Consider the following 19,668-nt stretch of genomic DNA (forward strand, 5'->3'; position numbering starts at 1 on the left):
CTGTCTTGCTAGAGTTTGAGCTCGAGATATTAGGAACCATGTCCAGTCATAACAACTCCTTTCTAGGGGTGACAGCCCCGGAGCCATGTGGAATTCTCTTCTTGCTCTTGAGGGAGCTCATAGAATTATTAATAAGACACAAAATAAACCAAATAGAAACAAAGCCCTAACCCCCACATTAGAGAGGTCTTTTCTTCAACCATTGGTCATAGACCGGAATCTTTGCCCTAAAGTAAGGAAGGAAACTTTCTATTCAAATTCCTTTTTTGTAGTTAGAACAACCAGAGCTTTTTCCTCTGTTGTACCCTCTAACCTCAACCAGAATATACACAAAGAAATAGACATATTTGGGTAGACCGCAGATGTTTTATGTGAAGAGAAAACCGGATTAAAAACAAAACAATTAAGGCATAACAAAAGAACAAATTGAAAGGTTGCATAATCTCACATATTCCAATCTCATCTCAGGATAATCAGTCAGTTTACTGGCACTTATTAAGCACCTACTATGTGCCAGGCAAAATTCTGGGACTACAAAGAGATGCAAAAACCAGTACCTGCTTTCAAGTAGTTCATAGTTTAAGGGGGAGCAGAAGGCTTCATGTAAATAACTATGCACAAACAAGAAATATACAGGATAAATTGGGGGATAATGTTAGAGGGAAAGCACTGAGATAAAAAAGGCCTGGGAAAAAGCTTTTTGCAGAAGGTGGAATTTTTGCTAAATGTGAAGGGAGCCAAGGAAGCTAGGAGGCAGAGATGAGGAAGGAGCATTCCAGACAACTGAGTCCTCCAGAGTTTGGTGACTAGTCTGGGGAGTAATAAAGAGGCCAATGTCACTGGACTGCAGAGTATGAGGAGGGGAGTAAAGTTTAAGAAGACTGGAAAAGTAGAAAGGTGCCAGCTTGTAAAGAGTTTTGAATGCCAGAAAGCCATCAGGAAAGAAAGCCATCAAGACTTGAAACTATATTTACCAAGCTGCTCAGCTGGCACTTAAACTACTTGCCCCATCAGCGCTTGTTAGAATAGGATGAAAGATTTAAATCTGGAAGGTTCTTCAGAAGTCATCTAGTCCTCATCTTACAGAAACCCCACTTCTCTCCAAACTAGGAGTGAAATGACCAAGGTCACACATAAAAAAAAAATATCAGGGCTGGAATTTGAACCTAGGTCCTTTGATGCCAAATTCACAATTCTTTTTCATTGTACCAGAATGTAGTACACATTAATCGACAAAATTAATGTTTAATTCTGTATATTTTAATATATAATATAATTAGGTAATGTGATTATGCTACTGAAATCAGAATGTGCTATTATACTATCAATATGTTATTTGATTTACATCAGTGAAAAATGTTCTAGTCAATCAATAAATCAGAAGCCACTTTAATTTTCACCCTTGCTGTTTGATTATTAAGCAGATAAAGCTAGAGTATTTTCTAGACTGTCGAAGGAAAAAAGAAATCAAAGGAGTAATTATTGTTTGGATGCCACGCTTGCTGTGGGAGTGGCCATGTGGTCAATTCTAGAGAGAGGGAATCTAGTAAGTGAGAGGTTGCAGTAGTTCAGGTGAGAAAGAAACAAGCCCCGGACCAAGGCACTGGCACGTAGAGGGTAAAATAGATGCCGGAACTATTATGTAGGAATAAGTGGTACGATTTGGCAACAAATTAGATATCTAGAATAAAGGATAGAGAAGTCAAAAATTACCCTGAGGTCCCTTGCTTACCACGTTAATAAATAACAATAGCTCATATTGATATAGCTTTTTAAGATTTGTAAAGTGCTTTGAAATATTATCTCACTTGAATATCACAAAAGGCCAGTGTGGTAGATGCTTTTATTATCTGAATATTAGAGATGGGAAATTGAATCTAAGTAGTTAAGTAACTTGCTCAAAGTCCTATAACCACTAGGTGTGTGATGTACAATTTCTGACCACTTTCAGTGCTGTGGAAGCAGAGGCATAGGCCAGTATAAGAGGGAATTTGGGTGTGGGGAAAAATGATAAGACAATATAATGATCTCAGCAATGGTCATTTTGAGTTGGTGCTAGTATGTAGTTTGACTTGGTGGGATATGCTTATGATTAAAATACAACAAAAAATAGTGTATCTTGATTACAAGGAGCAGAAACAATAAAAGGGGGGGGTGGAATTGCATTTGACCTCTATGTGGAAGTCTACCACCCCAATGGGGAGAGCAGAGGAGAAAGTGTGTGGGAGGAAGTAAAAGGAGGGAGAAGCAGAAGCATTAATGGGGCAAATGGTTCAACTATGGACCTTTTAGCCAGAAGGGGGAAATGAATGCTGGTACATAAGACAAATGACAAAGTGTACATGGAGGTAGAAGACGGTTGTGTTGAGTGATAACAGCTATTTGGACATCTTTTGGAGGTCTCTTTGCTGATAACAGTATGCATACTTGTTGCTTCAGTGAATTTGTGATCTTATCAATATGGCTACCACTTCTAGGAGTGCAGATTGCAATCTGTCTATGCATTCTCATCCTGTATAACTCTGGTCCATAGATCTAGCTATATGTCAGTCAGTCAACAAGCATTTGTTAAGCATATGATATGTTCATAGAGGGATCCTAGACAGTGGTCTGTGGCACCAAAATTGGTTCAGAGGCTGAAGTTGTTGAAATTTAGTTGGAAGGAAATATATTTGGTGACCTTAGTTGGTATCACTTCTCCATTTGTAGTCAAGTCATTGTGGAAGGCAAAGGATGGCAGTCATATTGGATGGAGAATAGGGTGTATGGTCAAGAGCAGTCAGTATATAAGTACATAGATAGAAAAAAAGGAGCCATGTTACATTGCATTGGGATAATTATGGGAGGTCCATAATAGTAAAGCAGTTTCAAGAGGTAGGCTAGGAAAATCATTCCTTGTCATCCTATCTTTGAGTTGGCATTAGGTCAAATATACCTCCTTACTCAACTAAATATTAATATGTTTTAGTTTCAGGTCTTGACAGTTTCCTCAACCTTAGCTAGGTAAAGGGAAATGGATATATTTGTCCTTTAGATGAAAAATCAAAAAGGAAATTTCAGAAAACTGTAAGGAAAGAGAGTTGGTCCTTATCTTTTGGCAAAAATGTCAGTTTGATTCACCTATGAATGGGCTTGCCTGAGTCCTTTGCTATTTTGCCCGTGAAGGCAGCTCTTTCTAATAGTGTAGGACAGTTAATACCCCAGGTCCATCCTGAGGAACAGGCAATGTGTTTTATAGGAAGGGGTGGGGATGATTAATTTCCCATCAATGATATTAAAAACTGGGGAGTGGCCAGGGATTGGTTCCCACCATGAAGGTAATAGGATTCAATTTGTTTCAACAAACATTTATTAAGCATCTACTATGGGCAAATCAATGTGTTTGGGAATCCAAAACCAAAAATGAAATAGGTCTTGCCCTCAATGTGGTTAGAATCTATTGGAGGTGGGAGGAGAATACGGCATATAGTGGTAGTTCCCAAAGTTTTTTGTTCTGTGAACCTCTTTCAGCAACAAAAATAAAAAAGAGTTGTGAATCTCCAGGGTAATTCAATATATTACTTATGATATACTTCAATTATTTATTGCTTGAGAAACCATTAAAGAATTTTTAGAGGAAACTCCTTAGGCCATCATTGAGAACCCCTAAGGAATTCATAAACCACTAAATGAGAACCATGTACACTAATAAATCTCTCTAGGCCTCAATTCCTCGTTTGTAAAGAGAGATGGATTAGATGACCTCTAAGATCCCTTTTAGTTTTAAAGCTATGATTCTATGATCTTAATTATTGAATGAAGGCAATTGAGAACGGAGTGTACAGCTGGAAGAGAGGGGTTGGGAACAGAGAAGACTTTGAAGAGGAGGTGGGCAAAGTTTCTGGGAGGCTGAGTCAAAGCATGGAGAGCCTAGAAGGCCTGGTAGATGGTTTAGAAGTTGGAGATGAGTTCAGAGAATAGCTAGTATTACAATTTGACTGGAATTTGACATTAATTAAGGGGGATTGTATGAAATAGCATTAGAAAGATTGGTAGGTCGGAGAATTTAATGGGCTTTAAATGTCAGGCTATGCAGAAACTCTTAAGGGTTTTGAGCAAGGGAATTAAAAGTAGATTGTGAAAATGAATAGCCATGAAATAGTTGAACATATGAGTGTGTATGTGTGTGTGGTGGTGGTGGTGGGGGAGGATGGGGAACAGGGTATTTGGCCATAAAGAAGAGAAGGAACAAAGGGTGTGAGGAAGAGGAAGCACAGTGTCCAGTTAAGTGAATGTTTAGTAGTACCCTTTGGTTGGAGCTTAAACAGATGGTAGTTGTATTAAATCCTGAGAAAGCAAGGGAGGGCCCAAAATTGTGGAGGCCTTTTAATAAGGAGCCACTAGAATTGAACAGATCAAGGCTAGACTGTGTATAATGAAGATAAGATGGGGGATCTGGATAAAGAATGGATCATAGGGAAAAGAAAATAGAAGTGGGAGGGTGTGTTAGTTAAGAGTAATTTGGGCTGTTGTGTCATGTCCCTTCCCATGTCCTCCAGTCTGAGTTCTTTCTGGAGTTGTTTTTTTTCTTAAAATTGTTTGTTTTTACATCACCTCCATTTCCCAATTATATCACTTCCCTTCCTTTCCCCAGGAAGTTAGCCCTTGTAGCAAAGAATGAAAAAGATAGAGAGATTGGGGGTGGGTAGGGCAAGGCAAGCATCACAGAAAATCTAACCAGGATATCCACCAAGCCAGACAGCACCACACACCCACACCATAGTAGGGAGCTGGGTTTTGACCTTGGGTCTCGCCACTGGCTTTCTAAAGGATGAAAAAGAAAGAAGTAGCATTGAGAGTATGGCAAACCAAGTTTTCAATGTGGAAGAGTGTAAAAAAGCCAGGGGAGGGGAGGTTGTGGGGGCCAAGAAGGATAAAGGAAACATCTGTATTGTTCTCTCCCCACCAACCCCCCAACCCCGCCCCGTTAAATTATAAGTTCCTTGAGTACAGGGACTGTTTTTGTTTTATTAATTGTATTTCCAGTGCTTAGCACAGTGGCCACTAAAAGGTAGGTGCTTAATAAATGTTTTTTTGGATTGGATTGCACATATCAGCCCTATGGATCTCAAAGAGGCTCTCACCAATGCAGAATTGTTTTTTTTTTTTAATAATAAATGTTAGAGCTGCTGACTTAAGGGAGCAGGAATGAGATTTAAAGCTGGAAGGTACCTTCTCATTTTACTGAGGGCAAGAGAGGTTGTGACTTTCCTAGGATTGCATAGCTAGTAAAGCATCTAAGGTGCTACTAGAATTCAGTTCTTTCTGATTCCAACTGAGGGAGCCAGTTGGCGTAATGGGTAGAATGCTGGGAATGGAATCCAGAAGACCTGAATTCAAATCTAGTCTCAGACACTTACCATGTGACAGTAGGAAAGTCTCTTAATCTCTGTTTGCCTCAGTTTCCTTGTCTCAAAAATGGGTGTAATATTAGCACCTACCTCCCAGGGTTGTTATGAGGATCAAATAAGATAATAATTGTAAAATGTTTAACACCGAGCCTAGCAGATTTGTAAGCATTATATATGTTAGCTATTATTTTTATTATTATGTCCCTCTGAGTTTAGGTCTTCTAACTCTGAAACCAAAGCTCTTCTTGACAGCCACATCATGGTATTTCTCATAGTAAGTACAGAGCAAGTACTGAGTAAGTGCTTACTAATGGACCAGATGGCACGAATTCTGGATTTAGAATCAGGCCTTGGGTTCAAATCCTGGCTCTGCTATTACCTGTGAGACCTTGAGCAAGTTTTTTTTTAAACTTCTCTGGGCCTCAGTTCTCCAGTGCATCATAGATTTAGAGCTGGAAAAGACCTGAAAGGCCTTTTAGTCCAACCCTCTCATTTTACAAACAAAGGAGGTTAAGTGTCTTAACCAAGGTCTATGGGCAGTGATAGAACCTGGATTTGAAATCTGGACTCCAAATGCAGCTGTCATCCATAAAGTGAAGGGATCAGACTAGATGGCCTCAACATCTGAAACTATGGAAGTAGCCCTGGCCCAGTCATAGTAATCAATCAATCAATCAATATATCTTTATCAATGGTTATTAAGCTGCCAGGAGTTATTTTATACGCTGGGAATAAAAACACGAAAACAAAACAGTGTTTGCTTTCAAAGATCTTACATTTTAGGGGGAGGTGGAAGAGACCAAGCAAGCATATATAATATGTGTATTTAAGCTTTAACAGTTTAAAACTTAAAGCTATTAGAGCTGTTAACATTTTTAACTATTAAGGCTTAATCTGCACTAAGTCATTTGGGACGCTTTGTACTTGCATGCACGTTGTTGTTCAGTCTTGTCCGATTCTTTGTGACGCCATGAACCACAGCACACCAAGCCCTTCTGGCCTCCACTATCATGTAAAGTCTGTCCAAACTCATGCTTGTTGCTTCCATGATGCTATCTATCCATCTTATCCTCTGCTGTCCCCCTCTCCTTTTACCTTCAGTCTTTCCAAGCACCAGGGTCTTCTCCAGCGAATCCTGTCTTCTCATTGTGTGTCCAAGGTATTTAAGATTCAATTTCAGTATTTGTCCTTCCAATGAATAGTCAGAATTAATTTCTTTAAGTATTGACTGATTTGATTTCCCTACTGTCCAAGGGGCTCTCAAAAGTCTTTTCTGGCACCACAATTTGAAAGTGTTGATTCTGCAGCACTCAGCTTTCCTTAGAAATGTCCATACATTGCTACCAGAAAAACTATACCTTTGACTATATAACCATTGTCAGTGAGGCAGTGTCTCTCCTTTTTAGTATACTGTCCAGATTTGTCATAGCTTTCCTTCACTTTGGGTTTTGATGGCTCAGAGTGAGTGTAAATAGCAATTGTTTCTGTTCTGGCGAGCAACTTTGAGAGTCTTCCCCTCCCAGATTGATTCTTTTGAGACGGCAAACTAGGTCTTTTTTGTCTCAATTCTTACCTAGCCTTTATCTATTGAATGAGTCTTGCCTCAGACATACTGAGACCTGGGAAAGAGCTTAACTTAAAAAGGGCAAGGTCTCCCACTGCATCTGGGGCCATTGCCAGTTGTCCTGACCTGTGTCTTGCCACTGAGAGTGAGGCTGATGATTTTGCACTGCTCTGCCTCACTTAAATCCAATTCACTTGCAAGTGAAGACATCACCCTCCTGATGTCCTGAACAACAGCAACAGCTTTCCTTCAAAGGAGCAAGAATCATTTAATTTCATGGCTGCAGTCACTGTATGCAGTGATCTTTGAGCCCAAGAATATAAAATCTGACACGGCTTCCACTTCTTCTCCCTCTTTTTGCCAGGAAGTTATGAGATCAGATGTCACGATCTTTGCTATAATATTAAGCTTTAAGTCAGCTTTTATACTTTTCTCTTTTACCCTAATCAAGAGGCTTCTTAATTCTTTTTTATGTTCTGCCATCAGAGTAATATCATTTGCACATTTGAGATTGTTGATATTTCTCCTGGCAACCTTAATTCTGCCTTTTGATTCCAGCCTGGCATTTTGAATGATGTACTCTGTATATAAGTTAAATAAATAAGGTGACAATATATAGCCTTGCCATGCTCCTTTTTGAGTTTTGAACCAATCAGTTGTTCCAACTGTTGGTTCTTGACTCACATACAGGTTCTTCAGGAGATGAGTAAGGTGATCTGGTACTCCCATCTTTTTGAAGACTTGCAGCATTTTGTTGTGATCCACACAGTCAAAGGCTTTAGTGTAGTTGGTGAGGCAAAAGTAGACATTTTTCTGGAACTCTCTTTTCTCCGTAATCCAGCAGATGTTAGCAATTTGGTCTCTAGTTCCTCTACCTCTTCAAAAACCAGTCTGCTCTTCTGGTAATTCCTGGTTCACATACTGCTGAGTCCTAGCTTGCAGAATCTTAAGCATAACCTTGGTGGTATGTGAAATGAGTGCAATTGTTTGTTAGCTTGAGCATTCTTTGGCATTGTCCTTTAGGATTGGAATGTAAACTGATCTTTTCTAATCCAGTGGCCATTGCTGCGTTTTCCAAATTTGCTGGCATATTGAGTGCAGCACTTTAATAGCACTAGTTTTTAGGATTTTAAACAGTTCATCTGCTATTCTGTCACTTCCACTAGCTTTATTCTCAGCCATGCTTCCTAAGACGTATTTCACTTCATTCTCTAAGACGTATGTTCTAGGAACTACATCATCATGGTTATCAATGATATAAAGATCTTTCTTGTATACTTTCCCTATATATTCTTGTCACATTTTCTTAGTCTCTTCTCCTTCTGTTAAGTCCCCACCATTTTTATCTTTTATCATGCCCATTTTTGCGTGAAACGTTCCTTTGATATCTCTAATTTTCCTGAAGAGATTTCTTGTTTTTCCTATTCAATTGTTTTCTTCTATTTCTTTGCACTACTCGTTTAAGAAAACCCTCTTTTTCTCTTTGATATTCTCTGGAATTCTGCATTTAGTTGGGTGTATCTTTCCCTTTCTCTTTTGCCTTTCAGTTTCCTTCTTTCTTCAGTTATTTGTAGAGCCTTATCAGTTTTTGCTTTGTTGCATTTCTTTTTCTATGGAATATTTTTTGTTAGTGCCTCCTATACAATATTGCGAACCTCTGTCCATAATTGTTCAGGCACTCTGTCTGCCAGATGTAATCCCTTAAATCTACTCAGCATTTCCACTTCATATTCATAAGGGATGTTATTTTCGTCATACCTGTATAGTCTGATGATTTTCCCTACTTTCTTCATTTTAAGTCTGAATTTTACAATAAGAAGCTTGTTATCTGAGCCATAGACAACCCTGGGTCTTGTTCTAACTGACCATATAGAGCTCTTCCACCTTTGGCTGCAAAGTATATGTAATCTATGTGATTTTGGCATTGTTCATATGGTGATGTCCACATAGATAGTCATCTTTTGGGTTGTTGCAAAAGATTATTTGCTATGTCCAGAGAGTTATCTAGACAAAACTCTAATAATCTCTGCCCTGCTTCATTCTGTATTCTAAGGCCAAACTTGCCTATTATTCCAATTATCTTTTGATTGCCTACTTTAGCATTCCAATCTCCTATGATGAATGTGACATCTTTTTTGGGTGTATTTCTAGAAGATGTTGCAGATCTTCATAGAACTGATCAAGTTTGGCCTCTTCAGCATCAGTGGTTGGAGCATAGACTCGTGTTATTGTGACATTGAATAGTTTGCCTTAGATTCAAACAGTTATCATTCTGTCATTTTTGAGACTGTACTGCTGCACTGCTTTTCTTACTCTTTTATTGACTAGGAGGGCTACTTCATTTCTTCTAAGAAATTCTTGCCCACAGTAGTCTATGTAATGATCACCTGAATTAAATTCACCCATTCCCATCCATTTAAGAACAGTGACACCCAAGATGTTGCTACATAATCTTTTCACCTCCTATTTGACCACATCCCTTGGTTCATGGATCTTACATTCCAGGTTCCTATGCAATATTGATCTTTACAGCGTTGGACTTACCTTTTGTCACCATGTACACCCACAGCTGAGCTTCCTTTTGGTTTTAGCCCAGCTGCTTCACTCCTTCTGGAGCTATGTACTTGCCCTACACTCTTCCCCAGTAATGAATTGGACACTTCCTGACCTGAGGGGCTCATCTTCTGATGTCATATCTTTTAACATTTTAATACTGTCCATAGGGTTTTCTTGGCAAAGATAGTGGAGGGGTTTGCCATTTCCTTCTCCAGTGGATCATCTTTTGTTAGAACTCTCCACTATGACACTTATTATTTGTGTGAACCTGGGCAAGTCATGCAATTTCTTCTGCCTCAGTTTCCTTATCACTATAATGGGGATAATAATAGCACCTACCTTGTAGGGTTTTTGTGAGAATCAAATGAGATAAAATTTGTAAAGCACTTAGCACAGTGCCTGGCACATAATAGGAACCACATAATGGGGGAGAGAAATGCACATTTATATAGTGCTCCATTGCTAGCTATTTATTATTATTATGTCACTTGGCGGAGAAAACATAAAACAACCCCCTCCTTGCAGGTTCCCTTTGTGTCTCCCCTGCCTCCCACAGACATAAAATTCTTTGAAACATAACCTAAGAAAGCAGTATGATGTGGTGAATATAGGGCTCAAGGATCTAGTATCAGATCCTGACTCTGCTACTTATTATATGTACAATCTTGGGTAACCCTCTCTGGGCCCCTTTTTCCTCATCTTTAAAATGAAGGCTTTTGTTTAGATGACTCTGAAGTCTCCCCCAGCTCTAACTCTCTGACCCTGTAAGAGGAGTTGGGTTTCTATTAGGCTGCTATCTTATATCTGTTGGTCCCGCTGGCTAATTTATTTTGGTCACTGGGCCTGTTCATGCTTGCTTACTATCAGGAGGTATTCCCAAGCCCACATGGGAACTTGCAGAGTCCTGATGAGTCTTCATTTCAAACCAGGCACAGATACAGGAAGGGTGCACTAGGAATACGGGAACAGGTAATCTCAGGGGTGGAGGAGTTGCAACCTAATTGGCTTTCTGTCCCAGGAGTGTTGCTGTGCTTTAACAAAGACTTCACCTGTTATCAAGAATAAGCCATCCCAGAAAAAATGCCAACCTTGAGCAGTGCGGTGTACAAAATCCCATAGTTAATCGGCCTTTAACTTTGGGGAGTCTGCCTGCAGTAATGCAAGCACTGGATTTGGAGTGAAAGGTGCAGGGTTCAAATACTACCTCAGTCACTTACTCCTTGTGTGACTGAAAGTCACTTCTTATCTTTAATCTTCAGTTTTCTCAGCTGTAAGCCAGCTTAGACCAGATGAATTGGAAGATCTCTCCTGGTTCTAGATCTGTGATCAATGATCTTGTTTAAGCACATTCCGTATGTTGGCTCACATGTTTTAGGGCTACCTGTGTTGATAAGCAGATGTACTGAACTGCAAGATGTTAGAACTGGAGATGTTTTAGGAATACCCTAATTCACTGCTCCCCCTTTCTCCTTCCATTTTATACATTAGGATATTGAGGCTCAAGAGGAGAAGCGACTTGCCCAAGGTTGAACAGATAACAAATGGCAGAGATAGGACCAGGGGTGTGTTGGAGCCAGCTCGAATCTTTGAGCCAATTGTTAAATTTTCAGTGTGAGCATTTGCACATTAGAAATCAGCAAACTTACAAATTTAGGGCTTGATGAATTCTTTTGTTGATTGTCTAGACGTGAGAAAATGAAAGAGAAAAAGTTAATAATGTAGATTAAATTTAAAAGAGCATCATAAGAATTTTTTTTGGGGGGGAGAGCTAGTTGTGAAAAGTTTAGCAACACCCTCTGGGATGGTACTCAAATTTAATATTCTTTCACCAGTCTCGTGCATTATAATTTGTCTTGTATTCCAAGTGCCTAGCACAGTTCCTGGCACATAACACTTGTTTGATTGATTAGGTGCCTCTGCCAATACTAATGTATTGTTATGTTTCTTTTCCAGAATAACCGCATCCATACCTCTAAGTACAATGTTCTCACCTTCTTGCCTATTAATTTATTTGAACAATTCCAACGGGTGGCCAACGCCTATTTCCTTTTCCTACTGATTTTGCAGGTAATACACAAGTTCCCTTTCTTTACCACCTGGTTTACAATCTAGTAAGACTACAAACTCCTTGAAGGCAGGTATGGTTTTTCATTTTGTCTAAAGTGTCTAGTAGAGGGGACAGATAGAACTCTGGGCCAGGAGTCAGGAAGACTAATCTTCATGAGTTCAAAATCAGCCTACAGACACTGAGCTGTGTGACTCTGGGCAAGTCACTTAACCCTGTTTGCTTCAGTTTCCTTATCTGTAAAATGAGTTGGAGAAGGAAATGGCAAAATGTTCTGGTATCTCTGCCAAGAAAACCCTAAATGGGGTCATGAAGAGTTGGACGCTACTGAGAAAAATGACTGACCGACTACACCTAGTAGAGTGCTTTGCATACAGCAGGTGCTTAATATGTTGTTGTTTTTTTGGGGCAGGGTTGTGGATTGGACTTGTTGAATTGGTTGTTAAAAAAAGATTTCATTAACTTTTGGAAATATGAAGAAATCCAATTAGTGCAATACTCATGTTTAGGTAAGTTGTCCTTTCAGATCAGATTTTCATGGCTATTACATTGTTTTTTTCTTGTTGAACGTGGGAGTGCCAGCAGCACATTAAAACATCACATTCATCATTTTAAGTATCAAGGTCACTTTTAAATTCAGCTTTGCCCTTTATTTGAACCATACCAGACCCTAGTAATTATTGTTAATAGCCTCCCTCCATGCTTTCCTATTTCCGCACTTGACATTGCTAATATTTTCAGGGCTGAAGCAAAAGGAGAATAAGAAAGCTCTTTTTAGAGCTCAATTTGATAACTTTAATTATTACTTTTTTCATAAAAGGGAAATAGCAACTTTTACTTGTAGATATAAGATATTCCATATATATTTGATAAAAGCATTTAGTGGTAGACATTTGTGTTATTAATATGAGGGTGATAATTTTTAATTTCTTTCTTTCCCTTTAAGGTTGAACCTAAGTGTAGATGGGCTAATTTTCTAGCTTTTACTAATAACAAATGAAAAAAAGAGATAGTTTTGTGATTTCATTGATATCACTCATTTTTGACTGAGAGATAGAGAGTAGTCTTTTAGGTCTGTAAGACAGGAACTCAAGTCCTATCCCAGATCTGCTAAAAGGGGAGCCTGTGGATCCCAGATTAAGAACCTCTGCTCTAAGACATTAGTAGGAAAGTTACTGATTTGCCTTGGTGGAAGGAATTTCTATAACAGTAAAATCATAGATGCAGAGTCCTGCCTCCCTTAACTGCCCCCCAAAAAATCTACCAGCTCCCAAATATACTGAAATATTAGGAATTTTTTTAAAAAGAACACTTTTGAGGTGATTTTTAAAAAAACATATTTTAGTATTTCAAAGATGCCATCTTTGATTTCTATGAATAATTCCTCCATCAATCCAGCTTATAACACTCCTATCTCTTATTTTCTGCACCTAAAAAAGAAATCTAACACCTGGTGGTTAACTCTTGGTGTGCAGCCTCTTTGAACTTAGCTGACTGTCCCTCAGACAATAGATGTAGAGTCACAGAGTCTGTCTTTAGACATTTTTCCTCAAGTTCTTTTCAGCTTGATGGAACTGTTGGGGCTTACCCAACAAATGGGCAAATATAGCCTTCAAGAACCAAGGTTAACTTCCATGTCATGATGTGACATTGAAATAGGACTTTAATTGTAGCTTTCTATGTATAAATACCACCTCATTAAGATATTATTAAAATCACCAAACTCTCAAAAATAAGTTGTTTTCTTTCTTTCTTTTTTTTTTACTAGAGACTGCTTTTGGTTTCATTTATTTAATTTATCTGGGTGTGCCTCTTGACACTCTTTTTGTAGCAGCTTTGCTTTCTCAGATTCCTAAGGTTTGGGCAGAAATTCCAAAACCCAGTGTTTAGTGTGAGCGGGATTTATTGTTCCTACAATGGAATACTTTCACAGAATCAAACAATTTTGGAGTTGTACGGAATTTTAGAGATCAGTCTCCTCATTTTTCCAATGAAGAAACAGAAACCAGGGGAGGTTAGCAGTGACAAGGACACCCAGCTATTTATTGGCAGAGATGGGAAGAGGATTAAGCTTTCTTAACCCCTACGTGTGTGCTTTTTACAGCTTCATCTTTGGATCATAGACTGAGAGTTGGAAGGGACTGCAGAGGTCTTCAAGTCTCATTTTAGAGATGAGGAGCCCTGCTACATAGCCTTGGCACCCTAAGCAAATATTTAGAAAGAGCCTCAAACGTTTGGGGGTGGTGATAAAAAGTAGAGGAAGAGTAGGAGAGTATTATCTAAAACTTAAAATGTCAAATTGGAAAAAAAACCCAACCAAACAGAATTTAATGTCTCTAAAGGATATTTTTGCCAAATTAATGTTGGTTGTGAAAGCATTCAAGAAACCCATTTTCACTGGTTCACTGGAGTTTAAGAAAATTCCCAACTTTGTAAAAATGCATTATGAAATTCAGTGCCTTAGGAGGTTAATTTAAAAAAATGCTAAATAATGCGATGTTTGTTTGCAGATGAATGCTCTGAAAGTCCCTTGCAGTATCCTCTGATTACTCTCTGGGGCTAAGGAATATTTAGGTGACAATATTGTAATTTGAACAAATTATGTACTCAGAGAAAAATGACACATTGTTGGCTAATAAAATCCTGTGACTTTGAGGGTAATAAAATCTAAAATTGTCTCTTACAGCTAATTCCAGAAATATCTTCCTTGTCATGGTTTACAACCATTGTGCCTTTAGTCCTGGTGTTAACGATTACTGCTGTCAAAGATGCCACCGATGACTTTGTGAGTATTTGTCCGAGTCTTCCTTATTGCTTCAAATTCTTTCCATTTCTATCCCCTAGCTAATGCACAGAAGTAGAAGGTGAATCCCTTGAACTTCCAGAGATTATTTCATTTTGGTCTTTTTATCGCTAGCTCCTAGAGCCTACCTTGGACACAGTAGATGCTGAATGTTTATTGAATAGAAGTGAATATGATATGGCTTTTTTTCTCGCTATATGTGTACATCTGTATAGCACTTTACCATAATATCTCGTGGTCCAGGAGATAGTGCAGTAGATAGAGCACTGAGCTTGGAATCGGGAAGACTCAACTTCATGAGTTCAAATCTGGCCTCAGACACTTACCAGCTGTGTGACCCTGGGCAGGTCTCTTAACCCTGTTTACCTCAGTTCCTCATCTGCAAAATGGGCTGGGGAAAGAAATGGCATACACTATCTTTGCCAACAAAACCCCCAAATGGGGTCACAAAGTAGGGTTTGGACACAACTGAAAATGACTAAACAACAACAAACAACAGCATCTTGCCTCTCCAATCTCGCTGAAAATTTTGAAATTTATCTTTGATGAACTAAAGGGGAGATGTGAAGGTTTTTGCTGCCTCACATGTCTTGCACATAATGGTGCTTCATAGATGTGTGCCAAGTTCATTTGAATTAAAAAAAACCTCATCTTTTCTTAGTTTTTTAAACAATTGGAGTAGAAGATGATGGCCCTGGAAAGAGGTGGGGAGTAGGAAATTTTCTTTTAGAAAAAACTGCTAAATTAGATGCCAAACTTTTAAGTTGTTAACAAGACAAATTAGTATTTTTTGTATGTGTACTTCTTCCTTGATTGAATCTATTCAGAGGTATAATGTATTAAAGAGAGAGGCAACTACCAAAGCTTCTCTCATCTGGTATCATTAGAGAGACTGAAACAGGTCATTGAAAAAGGGGAATTGTGAAGAGAAACATCAAATGACTATGAGTGAAGTATCATATGATGTTGTGAGACCTTCAGTCTCAAAGACTTAAATTTCCTCTCTTTTTTTCTGAGCTAACACACAGGACATTTGAATTCCTTTAGAGTTTCATCCTTTGTTTCTTAAAAGAGCCTTCATAATGCCATACTCTGATGCCTTTCAAGGTGTGAAAATGAACCAGGGCTCTTGAAGGCTGTACCAGTGGGCCATGAGATCTGGCAAATTTGACTGTAATGGGAAGGTTTCAAGAATGGTCCTGATAATAGACCTGAAGCTTCCATCTAAGGACAGCTCAGCTAGTTATGGAGAGGATTATCACCAGTAGCTTGACCGCTAGCTGATGAAATGTTTTGGCTGAGACAACAATGAAAAACAAGAAGTTTAAAAAAATGTCCTTTAGTACTGCATGACTCTCCTTCTGCTTTCACAGGTGGAGGATGTGGAAAATGTGGAAGGCAATACTAAGAAGCACATAGTTTTTAGACCATCTGTAACCATTAATTTGACTTCTTGGTATTTTATATAGGATTTTTGTCTAAGATTTAACAAATTGACCTATTAAAGGAAGAACTGAACAAGATCAGTATTGATATTCTCACGATAAGACCAGAAACCAAAAGGATATTCAGCACTGAAACATGGATCACAGTTTCTTCTTTTTATTATTAACCTAAAGGCAATAAGGAACATTATCTTCTAGGTTATTTGATCTTCTCTTCTTAAAGATCTCATGGTGAGCATAAGCAAAAACACACACAAACAAAAAATACCACCATGAATATGACTGTATCTTGTACATCAGCATCTATTGCAGAAGAGGGACAAAAAATTCTTTGAAAAATTTGAAAACACCTTCCAAGCTAGTCATGCTATACTATGATATTTAGTGTTGTTGGTGGGAAGGCAGGCACCAGAGAAGATGGAAAAATGTAGCTTGAAAAATATGGCTCAAGATTAGGAAAACAAAGAGATCAGATACTTGTAGACTATTTGGAAGTCTCATATCCATATGTCATAAATTTTTTTTTGAAGAAGAAAGTTGGAAGACTATTTACATTGTGTAGCACTAAACCTCTCAAATAAAATGAACTAGATCTTCGTAAGTGCCGAGGTCCCTTCCAACTCTGAAATTCAGTAAATCTACGATTCTGATTCTGTGATGCAGGAATCATTTCAGTATCAGCAATCTATGGGTAGTCAGACTACTGTCTAGAAAGAGCAAAAGTAAAAATCAATTTCATATCAGAAGAAAGGATAAAGATGAAAATGCACTGCATTATAGCTTCAACCTGACCTATTTGAACAAGCTAAAAATGGGAAATGAAAAAAGGGAAAAATATTGACTTTGATTATCATAGTTTTCTACAAAAGTTTTTAAAATAGTATTTTTTTTCTGCAATTACATGTCAAGACAATTTTTAGCATTCATTTTTACAAGATTTTGAGTTCTAAATTTTTTTCCCTCCTTCCTTTCCCTCCCCTCTTCCGAAAATGGTAGGCAATTTAATATAGGTTATACATTTCTGCAAAAGTTTTAAAAGCGACCTGTATAATGAGTAAACCACAAGAACCCAGAAATTGCTTTAGCCATCAAGCATTTTAACTCCTTGCCAAGAAAACTATATAATCTCCAAAGAATCAAAATTGTGGGTGACCCAAGGGGCAATAGAGAAGCTCAAGGTGGGTACAAGTAGACCGCAATATATTTGAAGGTGACCTTCATGCAAGAAGTAGAATAAGGAATACTGTTATGGAAATTTATCTTTAGAAAAGGTGATATGCATCTCCCGGCTATGACAATCATATGTCCATAACATACGGAAAATTGGAATACCATACTGGTGCTCACACTGTATAAAAAGACTTAAAGGAAGGCCACTAGGATGCTGGGTAGTTTTTCTGCAGAGAAATGATGAGAAACATGGACAAAAATCATCTAGGAAGAGAAAGCACAGGTGACTTGAGATCTGCTTCATTGGATGGAATAGCTAGACTGATAAGATTCCAGAATCCCTTAAGTATCAGTAACACTATTTTCTGTGGGCCAGCTTCTCTATTCATGTACATTTCCTGAGGTCTGTGGAGTAGTGTGAGATGCAGTTCAGGTTTTCAAAGAGTATAATCTGTGTGCCAGGAAATTACCTTGTTCGCTTTGCTTGATCAGGGACAGCAGTAATTGATTTGGTTATTGAGCAAAGCTCAAAAGCAATCATTTGTGTGTTGATAAATCTTTAAAATGAAGGAATGAATGAAAAAATAACCCATTTATTATTTATATGTTAGTCTCTAAACAAAATTTTGCTGTGCTATAATGTATTTTAAGGGGCAGCTAGGTGGAACAGTGGATAGAGTGCTGGCCCTGGAATTAGGAGTACCTGAGTTCAGATTTGGCCTTGGACAGTTACTAGCTGTGTGACCTTGGGAAAGTCACTTAACCCTTTTTGCTTCAGTTCCTTATCTGTAAAATGAGTGGGAGAAGGAAATGGGAAACCACTCTAGTATCTTTGCCAAGAAAACCCCAAATGGGGTCACAGAGAGTCAGATACTACTGAAATGACTCAATAACAACCATGACAGCAACAATATATTTTAAATAAAATGACATAAAAGGTGCTTGATAATTGAATCATCAAACTGAGAAATAATGATACTCCCCTCACTCCCCACCCCCCAAAAAAAATCACCAGAATGCCAGACACTGTGCTAAGCCCTGGGGATACAAATACAAAAAGCAGCAAAATCTCTGCCCTCAGGAAGCTTATATTCTACTAGAGTAAGATGATACGAGTAGGGGAGTGGGGTCTAGGGAGGGTGATTGGGTTTTAGAAGTTATTGGGACAGTGAGTGGAAACATAGGGCAATTGACTTCCCACAAGTGGTAGTTTTGATTTAATTATTGTCCCCAGAGTAAGAGGTGAGGTTGGGAAGATGACCAGAGTTTAGTATGGTGGGTCTGGAGCCAGGTTAGATATGGTTAACTCTCATTAATCAGGAATGCAAAGAAATTGCACTAGAAATCCATAGAGAGGAAGACTGTATGAGATTAAACAAATATTCTAGTTCTTCAGACAAGCCCCAGGCTGCAAGTTGCCTTGCTCGGGTGGGGAGGAGAGACCAGGACCACAAGGTGGGCCTGGGCCAGGACCAGGCAAAGAGTGGGGAGTGAATGTGTTGCTTCAGTGGCTCAAAGCTGTGGAGGCTGTGTTTGTGAACAGGTTTGTGAGATGGTAGAGTGCCACAAATTATTTTGTATAGGAGACCATATCTTTATTTACACAATTACCTGAAAGGTAGAGAAAAGACAAAATCTCATGATTTACTGTTTGTGTAGTTATTTCTTCAAAACATTCAATTTGGTAGAGCAGAATTCAGCCCCAAAGGTTTTCCTTTTTCAGCAAGGTGGCCACCACACATGTGTTCAGATTATACAATATTCCTTGATTGATACCATCATAGAGATAATTTTGTTAGACCTGATGATCAGTATCAAGAGGAGAACAACACAGGCAGGTGAATGCTCAGGAAAGTATTAACTGCTGTCATGGAGGATGTCCTGGTGAAAGAGAGATTCCCTATAGAACAAGGATCCTTGACCTTTTTTTCATGTAATGGATCCCATTGGCAGCCAGATGAAGCCTATGGACCCCTTCTCACAATAATGTAAAAAATTTGGAATTACAAAGAAAACCAATTATATTGATATGCGGATTTAATTTGATTCCATCAACATTCACGAACCCCTTGTTATAGAAGGAGGCATCTTCTGAAAGATCTTGTTTGCAGATAACATTATTCTGGTTACATCAAGCCCCAAAATATTGCCGGGGCTCCTCAGTGATATCCATAACCACTCCAAAGAGATGAGAGCTAACACCCAGGGGAAAAAATGGATAAAAAAATGTCTCTCATTCAGACAGTCACATATAATTGAATGAGTAGCAAGATGAGTTAGTCTATTAGTACTTTCATCTTGGTCAGTCATTGAAGATGGAGAATAAACTCCTCCCAGAAATTAATAAGAGACAGAAAGTGCTCTGGGTTGCATTTGGAAAATATGTAGCATTTCGACTGATCCTTCTTCTCCACTTTTTTAACAGTCGCCATCTGGTAATGCTATATGGTTATGAAATATGAAGCCTCACAATCTCTGAAGAATGCAGAAGGCAATAAATCATGAAGCTCTATATAAATGTTATTATTGTTATTATCATTAATGTTATTAATTATGCCATAGTGGAATGGTGCCCTTATTGTACTTTGGAATAATTTAAATAAAGGAACATGGAAAGGAAAACACTTTACTTAAGGCTGTCTGAGGGCAAGTGGCAAAGATTGGGTGTTACTGAC

The 19,668-nt window shown here is 38.5% G+C and overlaps 1 protein-coding gene across 1 annotated transcript in view; it reads left to right on the top strand.

The window, feature by feature from the left end:
- Positions 1–6,360: 6,360 nt before the first annotated feature.
- The window catches only part of ATP8B4 (ATPase phospholipid transporting 8B4 (putative)), a 239,655-nt gene continuing 226,347 nt past the window's right edge, over positions 6,361–19,668 (top strand). The window contains exons 1-3 of the mRNA XM_036736592.1: positions 6,361–6,402; positions 11,464–11,577; positions 14,262–14,360. Of these exons, the coding sequence (XP_036592487.1) occupies positions 6,361–6,402; positions 11,464–11,577; positions 14,262–14,360 (255 nt within the window). The remainder of the gene's footprint in view (positions 6,403–11,463; positions 11,578–14,261; positions 14,361–19,668) is intronic.

The sequence above is a fragment of the Trichosurus vulpecula genome, chromosome 8, assembly GCF_011100635.1.
Source record: "Trichosurus vulpecula isolate mTriVul1 chromosome 8, mTriVul1.pri, whole genome shotgun sequence".
In the NCBI taxonomy this organism is placed as follows: Eukaryota; Metazoa; Chordata; class Mammalia; order Diprotodontia; family Phalangeridae; genus Trichosurus; species Trichosurus vulpecula.